Genomic DNA, 14,162 nt, shown 5'->3' on the forward strand with positions numbered 1-14,162 from the left:
TGCTGCCCTGAGGACAGAGGGGAGAGCTGGCTGGGACAACCGGGGTCATGGGGACATGAGCTGCAATGAGTTTGTTAGGTCTCAGACCAAGGAGAAAGTCAGCACGTGTTAGACCCCACACCAATTTATATATAAAAACATATACACACACACACATATTCTTCTCCCCTCTCATGAAAAGCTTGGCAGGGTGGGGGGGAATAAAAAAACCTCCTCTGGTTCCTGGGCCAGCTTTCCCTGTTGGGATGCCAGCAGCCCCCCCAGTGCTATTGGGACCCCAACTACCCCCAGCTCCACCAAGGATGCTCAGGATTGGTGTCACTGGGATTAACCATCCCAAAAAGGTCTCTGTGAAGTGAAGCAGCTCTTCTGAGCCACACATACCTGAGATTCAGCAAGGAAACATCCCAGCCCCAGTGCTACAAGTTTTACTTCATTCCACTCCTTTTTGCTGCACTTGCTGGCAAGCAGGGAGTCACTGTCCCCCTTGTCTCCCTTCCTGGGCTTTCCTTCCTCTTCAGGCCCTGGAGAAACACCACCCATCCTTGCTGGACCACAAGCAGGGAGGAAAGCAGTGTCCAACAGCTTTGTGGCAACGCAGTGCTGTGAAATGCTGGACCAGGAGCCTACAGACCTGATGCCGAGCATCAGCATTCATCAGAGCCCAGTCCCTCCAGGCTCATCACTCGAGCTGGGGGGGGTGAAAATACTTTTCCCATCACTCTGCACCTCCAAATTGAACCCTTACCATCCCCCAAAGAAACCTTAGGGGGAGGCAGGGACTTTGTTACCTGCCATAAGCTAAGGATTTTGGCCAGGTCCCCAGCCCAGCTCCTGTTTTACACAGAGGAGCCTCTGCAGAGCAAAATTAGCACGGGGAAATAGAAAAGCCCCGAAGAGACGATGTTCCCCTTGTCCCACACTCGCTATCTCCGCCCGATGGAAGCACTGTCCTTTGATGGATATTACTTAGGAAGCAAAATTTTCCTCCCAGCAGCTGGCACACGAGATAACTACAGTCAGCGCAGCCAAACCATGAGGGCTGGAGGAAGAGGAGGAGGAGGAGGGGTTGGGGAGGGGGGAGAAATCAGCCTTCCCGAAAAGTAGCTCCAACTCCATCACAGCTTTGGAAAAAAACAAGTTATTTAGAAAAAGCAAACTCCATGCATTTTTATGTGAGGGAGATAGTGTCAGAGGAGACGAGCTATTCTACAGCTGTGGGGAGAAGAGCTTGGAGACAGGTGAATGCAAAGCAGCCTCGGGCCCCGGCGGCTTATCTAAAGCCCTGCTCGCAAACAACTCATCCGAAAATCCTTGATGCTTCAGGTGGCACTTGCTGCTGCCTTTTGAAAGGGCACACTTGCTCTCAGCGCTGAGAGGGCTGGCTGGGCGTTCGGGTTGGCATAAAGGTGCTCTGACCTCCCCTTGCCTTTGAAGGAGCCTAATATATTCCCCACAGCGTGCTCCTCAACTTTTAAACTTTGGCAAGGAAGAGAAATTAAAAAAGAAAACCAAAACCAACCAACAAAAAAAACCCCAAACCCCAACCCCAAACTTCTTTTGAAGAGAGGGAAGAAGCGAGTCTTTCGATCGAGACAGCTGCTTCACCAGAACCCAACCCTGCTTTGCAATAGCAATAATAATTATTGATATAGAATTAATTGTGCTGTCACAGAAAGGATCTGTTTCCCTGGGCAGCCTCCTCTTTGGCTAGGCAGGATGCCGCCAGCACCGGGGTCCTCCCCGCCCTGCCCATGCAAACAGCCTTTGCTGGTCCCAAAGCGGGTCCCTAGCATTGAGGATGCTCAGGAAATAAAAGAAATAAAATAAGGAATCATGCTGGGATGTCACTCAGTTGCACAGGGAGGAGCTGGCCCCAGCAGAAAGACTTGGTGGGACCATGTCTCAGCGGGGCTCTCACAGGCTTTCCCTTAAACACCCACTTAAATCCCTTCCTCTCCAGTAAAGTGCTTCAGCGCCGCGTCCCGCTGCGTCTAAGTACTTTCCCCAAGAAGCCACGGCCAACACAGTGATATTACAGCACATTTTGAAGCGCTTTTCAAACCCAGAGGAGAACTTTGCCCTCGAGCATCCCCTGCCAGAGGAGCTCGCTGAGGCGCCGCTACGGAACAGCCGCTGGCGGGGATTTGATGCGACAAGGGGAAAGAGGAGCTCAGCCAGTGCCGGAGCAGCCAGCTCTTATTTCAACACCAAACACCCTCACAGAGGATCGCGCCGCTGCCTTTCCCCCATCCCTGCCAGCCTCTTTGCTTGGGATATCTCAGTCTCCTCCCCAACCCATCCCACTGCCCAAGCTGCCGAAAGCAACGCTGTCTCCAGGCGGAAGATATATACTCGATTAACGTATATATTAATACACATATCGACTTTCCTGTTGTCAGTCGTTATCAAGATTTATCCAGCCTGATGGCCTCCTATTGATTGTGAAGGAGTGTATTCCCATGGGTCAATCAATTCTGATCCAGCCTGTGGCACCAAGTCGATACCTATTTATTACATGATCTACGAGCTCCATTATTTAACCGCTAGGGAAGGGGAAAGGCAGCAGAAAGGAACAGGAGGGTGAGCAATGGATAGGCAGGGCAGGAGGCGATGCTCTGACTCCTGAAACAAGTTGCTCCACATAAGGAAGGAGCCATGAGTGGGACACCGTGGCTTCTGCTCCTAAGATTCGCACATGAGCAGGCATGAAAGGGCCAGAGCCAAAAGGCATCTCTCTCAGCAAATGCCCAGCTCCAGGATGTGTAGCTCCAGCCTGGCACAAAGAAAAACACTGTGGTGGCTCTGTGCCTCAGTTTCCCTCGTGTCAGGCAGGAATGAGAGCTCCTTCTTAACTTTACAGGCCAGGAAAGAAGGCTGATAGGGTGCGTTTTGAAGTGGTCGGGTTGCAATGAGGAGAAGCTAACTTTCTGTTTATTAAAGACCAACCAGCCAGCATCGCTCCCTGGGGAGAACAAGGGGCCAGCTGCAAGCAGCACACACAGGCTTGTGCAGCCCGTCCTGGCCCCACAGAGCCCCTGCCAGGGGTAAAACAAGCATCCCCAATCTGTTTTGTCTTAAGCATGATTGCCTACACCCTTATCCATCTACTCCCACATCCTCCAAATCACATCAAATACCCGCTTGGCCTCCAGCTCCCTAAGCATTAAGATATACAAGCCCCAAATCCTTAGCAGCTAAGCCAGGACACTGTAAATGTTAGGAGGTTTGGCACTGGGAGAGCCTTGGAAGAGCTGTGTGTTTAAAGCCGCGCTTTGCCCAGAGCTCCCAGTGCCCACGGGGAACTGGGTTTGGAGACAGGAGAAGAACCCCTCCTAGGAGCCGGGCATGTTCCCCCTAGCAGTGGAGCCAAGTGTTAGGCACTGCTAAAAGCCAGCAGCAAAATAAAATATAGAATCAAACCAAGCCCCAATATTTAGCCCATGAAGTGCAAGAGAGTCATCCTGAAAGGCAGAGCGGCAGCATCCCCAGTATTCCCCGCATCCCTCGCTCGCACACCTTCCCAATTAATCCGTGCCAGGTAACGTGCTCCCTGTTATTAAAGCCTATTTGCTTGGCTGCAGAGGAAGAAAAGGTCAAGCCTGCTTTCACCTTTGGTGCCTCACACGAGAAGAGGGGCCCAGGTTTATATTCGTCCTCGTCACTCAGCTCCCCGCCACTGACCGCCAGCTCCTGGGAACAGTTTGGGAGATGCTGCTCCCTCCCCGGCAGCTGCTGAAAGGCACCTTCAACAAATTAATTCTCCTTATATAGTCCTGTAGTGGTCAAGCTTAATTCCTAATGTTCCTCAAGGTTCTCCTTGATCTTCCTGACACACCGCAGCAGGGCCATAAATCATGGCCATGCATCCCTGGGGAGGATGACCAGCAGCTATCACATTGGCTCCCAGTTGGACCCTGTAAATCTGGAGTCAGCCTGGCGTCGCATTGTGACAGGAGAGGGGCAGAGAACTGGTCAGAAGCATCTCAGGTGCCTGCACAGGCTCCTAGTGCCAGGTTTGAGCTTTTAACTGACAAAAAAGGTACCTCCTGGGACAAGCTGCACCAAATCCACCCCCCACAAGCCAGTGGGAGCTCAGAGCATAAGCAAACTCCAGCTCCAGCCTCTGCTCTCATGCTTTTCAGACCTGCTAACCTCTTGCTAACAATGCTCACACCCAACAAAAGCCATTGGTGCCCCCACAGAAAGCTGCATCCAAGCACGCTGATCCCCCCCTCCCCCAACCTCCGTTTTATACTCGAGATTCAGGAGCCTCAGGAAGGATCAGACCAAAAAGCATTAAAATCCCCTTTTCTTCTATTTTTCCCCTCTTCCCCCAGAAGGAACACCTGGAATCCTAAGCCCTTGCCTTCGTGGGTGGCTTGAGCTGCTTTAATAGCACAAGAGAACTGTTCAGCTTTGTCCTTGGAAGGACCTCCTGGGTGGTGGGGGCTTTGCCTCCCCTTCCCGTGCCACTGCCAACAGGGACCAGGGTTGGGAGCCCCAAGGAGCTGACGTGAGCCTACCCCAGCTGGCTTTGTCTCGTTCAACACCGGCACAAACAACCCTCCGGTTGCCCGTGGGCAGCACGATCCAGGTTTTGTCGGTCCTTTCATTTCCTCCGGGACGAAGCCGTCGGCACCGCTTTGTGCTTCGCCGTTACGCGGCGTTCAAAGCGCCGAGGCTCACATTCGCTCCTGCTCAAGACTAATTAAGATGGATGTTAACCATCCCCACCGCTCATTACCCAAGAGAAAACCTATTAGCGGCTCTGACGGAAGCGCTCTTTGGAGCCACTGCCTCCCGCTGCCAAAAGATGCAGGTTCTCCTCCTTTCTGACCCAGGGGGTAGCAGTGAGGGATGGCTTAAGCCTCAGAGGATGGTTTGGGTTGGAAGGGACCTTTCCAGGTCACCTAGTCTACCCTCCTGCAAGAAGCAGGGACATCATCAACTCGATCGGGTCACTCAGAGCCCTGTCCAAGCTCACCTTGAATGTTTCCAGGGATGGGGCATCCACCATCTCGCTGGGCACCCTGTGCCAGTGTCTCACCACCCTCAGTGTAACTAATTTCTTCCTTACATCCAACCAAAATCCACCTCTTTTTAGTTTAAAACCATTGCCACTCATCCTACCACAACAGGCACTACTGAGGGGCCTGTCCCCATCTTCCTTATAAACCCTTCAGGGACTGGAAGGAGCTCTAAGGTCTCCCCAGAGCCTCCTCCTGTCCAGACTGAACCACCCCAACACTCTCAACCTGTCTTTGTTGAATCAGCTCCCTGGGCTGCTGCCTCAGTTTCCCCTGCCAGCCCTCCCAGATTTTGCCCATGGTGTTTGGGGTGGGGGGTGGGGAGGGGGAGATTTCTTTCTGCTAACGAGACGATCCCTGAATAACGCAAGTGGGCAGGAAGGAAAATGTAGGGACGTCAAAAAGCAAAAATAAACCCATCTATAAATAGTCCTTCTCCGGCAGCTCCGGGCAGCACGGCGTGGTAAAGCCCCTTCCAGGGACGGGCAGCTGCTTCCGGCGTGCCGGCAGGAAAAGGGACATTTCTTTAACAGCTACAAGAAATTGCTCTCTTCTTTTTTTGGGTTGCTTTGGTTTGTTTTTTTCTTGGTGGAAAACACGTCCTTGAGCGACAACCTCTGGGCACCCAGAAGAAAAGGAGCCGCTTCTGCACCCAGCCCATTCAGCGCTGGGACACGCACAGGGAGGAACGGGTGAGGACATTAGGACACTCTGGGTTCCTGTCTTTAATTAGCCCCATCAGGAAGCTGGGGCTGATTTTCCCTCACTCCAAGCAAAGCCTGGTTTAAAGTTACTCCTCTGAACCCATGAGGACAACTTGACTTGCTTCCAAAAAGTCCTGTTTGAAGAGCGATGTTCTTCCCTGTGCTGGGTCACCATCCTCCTTACTCCCCAGTGCCACATCCTGGACCATTCCCAGCATCCCTGACCATTTTCAGTTGGGCTCATTGTCCTCTTCCCAGACTCATTCCCTTCAACACCCAAGCAGCAGGTCCCACCTGTGCCATGGAAGAGTCCCCAGGGTGGTCACATCACTTAGGAAAGACCTGAGGGGCCAGATAAGGAAACATGGATGGGCTGGAGAAACAAGAAGGTTTTTCCCACAGGAGATGGTCAGAGATGCCCCACAAAGCCCCCAGAACTGCTCCACCAAGGACAAACCAGACGAGGACTGCAGGCACAAGGGCAAGGGAGCATCCCTGTTCTGTCACCCCGGGAAATACAAGGGATGCTTTTGCTCCCAGAGCTGCCTCCTCAGAAAGCACTGGCAAACCAGACTCCACCCCACTTCCATGGGAATCTTCCCAGGGGTTTAAATCGTGTCTGGAAATAACCTCCAGGCTATGAGATGTTCGCTCAGGTTGTCCTGGGTTGCCCAAAAATTCCCTGAGACTGAGCTCTGAGCCCCCTTTCAGCATCCCCCATCAGTTTTCCTACATCCTCATGGCCAGCCCAGCACCAGACACACAGCAGAAATCCCAGAGGGATCAAAACCAAACAGGTTTCCTGTTGCAGTCGAAAAATCACTCACGGTGTTGATTCAGCCTTCGAAGAACGCGGAGAAAAGCGGATCACCGGCTGCAGGCAAAGAGCCGGCGTCGCTCGGGGCCGTCAGGAGCACAGGTTGTATTTGGGGCAACCCAATAAAGCTGTACTTTGACCTTAAAAAAAAGGGGGGGGGCTGAGTGCAGCTGGGAAGGGAAGCGAGGCGAGCAGCAGCACACCTCATATGAATGCATCGCGCTCCCGCGGCGTACGTATTTATTTTGTCAAGCTGTCAAAAACGGCACCTTTATGGGTTTATATAAAGAGGCATTAGAATAGAAAACACTTTGTAGCTCAAAAAAAAAGGAAAAAAAAAAAAAAAGGCTGTATTGCCCAGGTTTTGGTAGTGAATAGGCTTGGGAAGCTGAGCAAATAGGGGCTGCAGAGGGAGCGCGGGGCAGGACAGAGAAGCTGCCAGGTATAACTCCCAGCTGGGCTTTCTGACACATCCATGGATTCCTGTGTTTGCACCCTTTTCAGAAGGCTCTCTGGCCCAAAGCTAGCTAATGGCTGGAGAGCTGAAACGCTGCTGAATTTCCCTAATTACTGATTTTTTTTTTTTTAGTCCAAAATTAAAAGCTTTTTTGTTGGGTTTTGTTTTCCCCTCTCCAGTCCCCAGCTGGGGAGGAGCAGCCCCAGTTCGGAGTCACCCTGTCTCCAGAGGATGAAATTCCCATGAGCCCACAGTGGAGCAGGGATCCATGCAATGCCATGAAGGAGCCACAAATTTGGGTAGAAATCCTCTGCTATTGAGCAAGAGGGGGAACAGAGTAAAACCCCACACCTCCTCCACTCCAGCACCCACAGAATTAGGCCCAGGAGGTGCTGCTTTCAAGGTGATGTTAGGAAGGGCTGATGCAATATCCCCCTGCTAATTGCAGCTGGACACATTGCCATTTCAAAGCCCAAGGTTCTTTGAAACGCTGCCAGGAGGCGGCTGAAAATTCAGCTCCACCTTGGGGAAACTTCTCCAAGAGAAGGTAACCCCGTGGCAGGATGCACAGCAGCGAACCCCGCGGCTGAACGCATCGTCTGGAGCCCAGGGAAATAATGGAATGCTCACAAATAAACGTGCCTCACGTGACAACAGCTGCTCCAGGAGCAGCTGTAGCATCCCATCCCCACGGGGATTTTGTGGTTGCCCACCCATGAAAGGAGCACGCCAGGCTGCTCGGTGCTGCCTTTCCCACTGGGCACAAGGGTGATGGTGGGTGACGATGGGTACGCGGCAATTGCATGAGATGGAGCTGTTTGGGATGGTTTGGGAGATCCTAAATCCCAGCTCGCTCCCCAACCAGCTGTGAGAAGCCTCCTCCAGCAGTTCCATTCCCGTGCCTTGTTGCAACCCAATAAAGCAGCACCAGCCACCCAGCCAGCAGCTCTTCAAGCCCCCTATTCCCCCTCCCCAACCCCATCCCAAACTCACTTATTCTTCTCATACTCATTTTGGGGTTTAAAGAAACAACAGCTTTGGGTAAGGGAGGAAATGCCCCAGGAGACCATGAGTTTTCTTGCCAGGTTTCCCACAACCTTGGGAGCGAGGAGACCCCACGTACAGGCTCCAGTCTCAGGGAGCACAAGCTCTCCCTGCAAGCCCCTGCTTCTCCCACCACTGCTGGCTTTCCAGCCATTTCACAGACCATCGAACCTCACACCAGTACCCTGCAGAGCCTTCTGACGCCAGAGCTGCTTCCGCAGCACCGAGTTATTCCTGGTGTTTGTGCCTGGCTGGCTGCTTTATGCCATCACCAGCTTTTCTAGACCGTACTGGTGCTTGAGCGGGTTCCAGACCCCATCCCCCACCCAGCAACCTGGCCAGGGCAACATTTAAAATCAACAAAATAAATAAAACCTCAGAACAGAAGCTGCTGGAGCCCATCAGGTGACTTCTCTCCCTGTTAAACCAAATCACTCCTGTCCCTGGTTAAAACAAACTATTCCCATCTCAAGCTCCACTCCCACAGGAGGTGAACCTGCCAGGACTCACTCAAATGGGTGTGCTATCTACTTCGCAGCACAAATCCCAGCAGACAGAGAGCATCCCTTTGGCAGGGCAGGGAGACATGGCCACCATCTGAAGGCAGAGAGGTGTTTTGGAAAGAAAGAAAGTATTCAGGCTGAGCACGAGGCGTCGGAGCTTACCTGGTGATGATGGCGAGGTGGGGAGGGCTCATGCAAGCTCCCATGAAGAGCACCACGTTCTCGTGCCGCGTCTGCCGGTACGCCATCACCTCCCTCTTGAAGGCCTTCAGCTGGTCCTCATTGTCCCGCTCGATGTCGATGAGGCGGATGGCCACCTCCCCGTGCCAGCGCCCGTGAAAGACCTGCCCGAAGCGGCCCTTGCCGATGAGCTCGCCGATCTCCAGCTGCTCGAAGGGGATGTCCCACTCCTGGAGGAAGATGCTGGTCTGGCTGGCCTTGCGGGGGAAGTTGCGTGCGGAGAGGAGCGAGAGGTTCATCTCCTCAAAGTCGTCCTCGGACTCCTGCGCCTCCTCGGCGCCTTCCTCGTTCTGCGGGGAGGCGAAGGGAGGGGAGCACGGTGAAATGGGGGGGAAAAGAAACCCTAGCCCAGGAAGATCCCATGGATAAAGCCCCATCAAGGCACCTACTGCTCGCTCAGACCCAGAGGAACCAGGCAGGGGTGCAGGAAGCTGGCACAAACCCGGGTTCTGCATGGAGGTGTTTATTCACCCCAGGGATAGAGATAAGAGAGGGACCCACTAGGGCGTTTAATTCATTTGCTTGAAAGCAGCATCCTCATCATAGCCCTGCCAAGCTGTGCTCTGCTAACATCCGCTGCTCACAGCCCAACACCCAGGGCCTGCAGCCCCCAGCTCCCCCCAACCCCTTGAAGCTCTGTATATGCTTTCTGTGGGATTTAAAAGCTGCACCCCTGTCCTAGCCCCAAACCCCTTCCCCTCCATCACTTCTTCGATGCTTCTCAGGAAAGCTCACTGAGTTATAAGCTCGAGGGCAGACACAAAGCCCATCAGGGTCCCTCTTCATGGGGTTGGGATGTGGATGACAGGGCGGGATCAGGCCCTGCCATTAACTCAGTGATCACCAATTTCACTGCACAGATGCTGAACTCATCTGGTTCCCCTGAAACGTGCCCCAGGATGGGTAGGAACTAAAGGCCCACAAAGTGGAGGCACAAGCCCCGCTGTCTCACCTCCGAGGTGGGCTCCACTTCAATTTGAAGCAAGGGGTTTCCTTCCAGGCTGTTAAAAGAATTAATGAATTACCACTGGGTAACAGCACAGTGAGGTGGGGAGCATCCAGCGCCGCTTCCCACAGCGTCACTTCAGACGTGGACCCAAGGGATCAGGGAGGAGAAGAGCCAGGCTTGCTGCTAATTCAGGGGAGCAACCCCCTTCCCACCCACACCCTGGCTGCCTCCATCCCCAAGGATGGCCCACACGGGAGGGGGAAGGATAGCAGGGATGAGCAGTATTAATTATGGCATTGATTAACATTTGATGCACTAAGCTCCAGAGTGGATTTGATGATGTGGGAGCACACAACCCGGTCTCCATCCCATCTCCCAAGGCACACAGCACAGGGGATGCACCATTGCCATGCACCCCAGGAGCCATTGCTGGGGGTAACCCAGGGTAAGGGATGGCTTTACACCTGAAAAGCTTTTGACTCTGTGGCAGCAGAGCTGGGACACAAGCTCATGGTGTTTTTAGGTGGTTTCTAAGATCGGAATTACACCAGGCAAAGTAAGGTGAACAGCTTTTTAGCAGCCAGAAGAGAAGAAAACTGGTTCTTCAATTCTTTTTGAGAAGGGGAGGTTTCAAAGACCCTCCCTGTAGCCAGAGCACCCAAATTTGCCTAGTTTCCCAGCACCGGTGGCCAGGAGCAGGTTCTTTTCCATCCTTTTCTTTCCCACTTACACAGCATCTCCCACCACCAAGTCCACAGCTGGGGTCTCACTGCACCCAACAGTTAACAGGGAATTGGGGAAGATCAGCTGGAGCAGCTCAAAAGTGTCTCTGGGCATCAGATCTCACAAATTAATATTATCATCAATAACATCAATAACAGCATCCCCTCCAGAGACAGCAAGGAGAGACAGGACACTCCCCAAGCCCCTCGGATGTAGCAGTCCTGTGCTTCCTATCCTCCTCAATGGCCACTCACAGAATCCCAGGGGTTGGAAGGGACCTCCAGAGCCCATGGGGTTCAACCCCCTGCCAAAGCAGGGTCCCTAGGACAGGTCACACAGGTCGGCATCCAGACAGGTCTGGAATCTCTCCAGAGAAGGAGACTCCACACCCCCTGGGCAGCCTGTCCCAGGGCTCCCTCACCCTCACTGGGGAAAAGTTCTTCCTATGGTCCAACTTGCAGCCATTGCCCCTTGTCCTGTCCCCACAGACACTGAAAAGGGGCTGGCCATTTCCCCCTGCATCCCATACTTAAGATATTTATAAACATTAATAAGGTCCCCCCTTAGTCTTCTTTTCTCTAGGCTTGCTCACAAGCTGTAAATCCCATAGATCCCAGGGGAAACGTGGGTCCGTACGCAAAAGGAGTCAGCGCCGGTACGTGAAGCAGCATGGAGAACCAAGATGGATGCAGACAGCCTCTGCCAGCCATCACAATGTGCAGGCAGCTCACAGCCTCCTTGGCTGATCTTTAGCCCACGAATACTCATCTCTGGAGCACCCCAAGCACAACCTGCTGTTTAACCCAGGGTAACCTCAGCCGTTATTCTCAGTGGGGTCAGCAAGAAGAAAATCACGGGGGGGGTTGGGATATTGAAAGCTATTTTCCCACAAAAGCCTGCCAGCCCAACGCCCAACACCTCACTTTAGGCAGGGAAGGAAAATAATCAATAAATAAATGAGCAGAAGGCTTTGATTTTGCCACTTTGACATTGATTTCCAGGCCACCAGCCACCCCTGGGGACAGCGGCTCCATCCCCATCCCTCCAGTGCCACCTTCCAAGGCGAGATCTGCCAGACCCCCCTGGTTTGGAGAGCGTGGGTGAGCTGGACATGAATCACATTGCAGCCTGGATGAGATGCTATCTGTTAAACTCCCAGCTTGTGAAATCCTTCAAACAATGGCATTTATACAGCAGACTGGTAAATGTCCCTGAAATGTAGCACCGCAGCCAGGCCAGCGCAGGCACAAGGACCTCGGTGAATCACAGGATCACAGAATAGTAGGGGTTGGAAGGGACCTCCAGAGCTCATCAGGTCCAACCCCCTGCCAAAGCAGCTCCCTAGGACAGGTCACACAGGTCAGCATCCAGACGGGTCTGGAATCTCTCCAGAGAAGGAGACTCCACACCCCCTGGGCAGCCTGTCCCAGGGCTCCCTCACCCTCACCGGGAAGAAGTTCTTCCCCAGATTGTGTGGAACTCCCTGTGCTCCAACTTGAGGCCATCACGCCTTGTCCTGTCCCCACAGACACTGAGAAGAGGCTGCCCATGTCCCCCTGTGTCCCACCCTTCAGATATTGATAACCATTGATCAGATCCCCTCTCAGGCTTCTTTTCTCCAGGCTGAACAGTCCCAGCTGACTCAGCCTTTCCTCACAGGGGAGATGCTCCAGGCCCTTCATCATCTCAGTAGCCTCCGAATGCTGGATTGGGCAGAGCTGCTCAGGCTCAGAGCTGGGGAGCGCTGGTCCTAACGTCAGTCAGACACTGAGCTTCCAGACTCACTCCAGTGAGGAGTTTATTGGACTTGGAAATATTACAGGTGGGGCTGCCGGAGCCACCTCAGTCAGAGCTGTCTCAAAGTCCCTGGGTCTCTGCTAAATAATTCAGTAAAAGATTGATTGTTTGGGCTTCCCAGACTGAAAGTAATATTTTTCCCCTCATGGCAAAGTGCTGAGGGGGTGCATTGCTGTGGGTGATCAATCAGTCAATCAATCAATGCCATGCCTTCTCCTTTCAAACCTTCTCCTCCTTCCAGAGCCATGAGATGGGTTAGGGCAGCTGGGTTAGGTTCCCCCCAACCATCCACCCCAAGGGCATCCCTGAGTCCAAAACTGGTCCTGCAAAGCCAGGGAGGCACCCATAGGTGCCCGGTGAAGGATGCACTGCCTAGGGAGGGGAAGGGGGAGGCACTCACATGGGGTTGGAGGTGACAGGGTGCAGGACCACCTGTGGAGCGCGGGTCGGCGTCTCCGGGACCACATCTGGGGAGCAGAGAGCAGAGTGAGAGCAAGCTGAGAGGCACCAGGAGCCCCCTCCAGTGCTGGGGGCACCCAGGGGAACAAAATCCTGCTGACAACCCCCCTTCAGCCCCAGGTCTGGGTCAGTTACACCCTTAGGGGGGTACAACTTAGGGTCGGGTGGCTCTAAGGAACACCCACCAAAGATACACCCACCAAACATACACCCGCAGTATCTTAGCAGTGCACAGTCCTGCAACAACGTACTGGAACAAGGAAGAAATCCCACCCCAGCACAACCCCCTGCACCAAGCCAGGGGTTGGGAGATCCAGCCATGCACCCACACCCCCCCATCTCAGCACCCCACATTACGGAAGAGTAACTTACTCTCAGAGAGACTTACCTGGGAAAATGAACTGCTGCTTGTACTTGTAGTAATGGGAAGCTGGGAAAGAGGAGAGGGAGGTTAAACACTGACCCACAGAGCCAGACACTGGGAAGACTCCAACCTGTGCCCAGTCCCGCACCACGAAACACCAGCCCCAGGTCTGGGTCCCCCCTGCCGTGCAGCCAACCTCTCCCACCTCCACCTCTCCACTGGATCCCACCCATGATGGCATGCAGAGTGCCTCAGGCCAAAAATAATACTGGATTATAACCTTTTTCCTTTTCCAACAGCAGCCACTGCTCTGTGCCCTTTGGAGAGCACCGGTCTCATCCACAAAGTCACCCGTGGGACTTGGACACCTGGTTGCCAGAGAAGGCCCATGGGGTTTGAGTGCTCAGCCTTGGGGAACCCCTTGGCATCAGAGGCACCAAGTGATGGATTTGCAGCTGCTGCCCATTTCTGCCCAGCCCATCTATCCATGCAGTTTTGCCATGCTTTTGGAGATGTGTCCTTCCTGGGCTCCCTGCCTGCCTCCTGGGGGTCTGAAAGGAGCTGATGCCCAAAGCCAGCTCTGTAGAAGGGATCTAGGTGGTGTTACCCTCTGTCAGTACCCCTGTTGCCAGCAGGCAAAGCCCAGGGGCTGGTTTCACTCATTTGGGCAGGCAGGTCACAGCTTTGAAGTCACTTTCTTAAGCTTCAGGACCCTAAAGGCTGTTCCTCAGCTGCTTCTCTCCAGCTTCAAGACCCTGAAGATCAAACTCAGCTCTGCAGCAGGACCTGAGCACCCGGTCACTGAGATCAAAGGAGACCCAAAGATAATTCTGGCAGGAAAAGGTCATCATCTTGCAAATTTCCAAGCTCAAATGCTAATCTCCAAGATGACCATCTTGATGAGATGAACCATGGAGAACTTCACTGTGCTTTCAACTCCCTGCACAGAAGTCCTGCTTTCTGTCCGATCGGCTCCCGTTTGCCACAGAGTTCTGCTCATCACTGGAGTGAAATCAGGGAGCAACCACCCCCCAGCCCTGAGCTGCCAGGGTCTGATCCTGCCCCACTCCATCCT

The 14,162-nt window shown here is 53.5% G+C and overlaps 1 protein-coding gene across 1 annotated transcript in view; it reads right to left on the bottom strand.

Moving 5' to 3' along the window:
- The window catches only part of KSR2 (kinase suppressor of ras 2), a gene marked incomplete at both ends in the record, with an annotated part of 78,928 nt that overhangs the window by 17,295 nt on the left and 47,471 nt on the right, over positions 1 to 14,162 (bottom strand). The window contains 4 exons of the mRNA XM_084271905.1: positions 8,718 to 9,085; positions 9,748 to 9,796; positions 12,665 to 12,731; positions 13,112 to 13,153. Coding sequence (XP_084128031.1) covers positions 8,718 to 9,085; positions 9,748 to 9,796; positions 12,665 to 12,731; positions 13,112 to 13,153 — 526 coding nt within the window. The remainder of the gene's footprint in view (positions 1 to 8,717; positions 9,086 to 9,747; positions 9,797 to 12,664; positions 12,732 to 13,111; positions 13,154 to 14,162) is intronic.

This window comes from Gallinula chloropus (genome assembly GCF_964237585.1).
Source record: "Gallinula chloropus genome assembly, chromosome: 17".
NCBI classification, from domain to species: Eukaryota; Metazoa; Chordata; class Aves; order Gruiformes; family Rallidae; genus Gallinula; species Gallinula chloropus.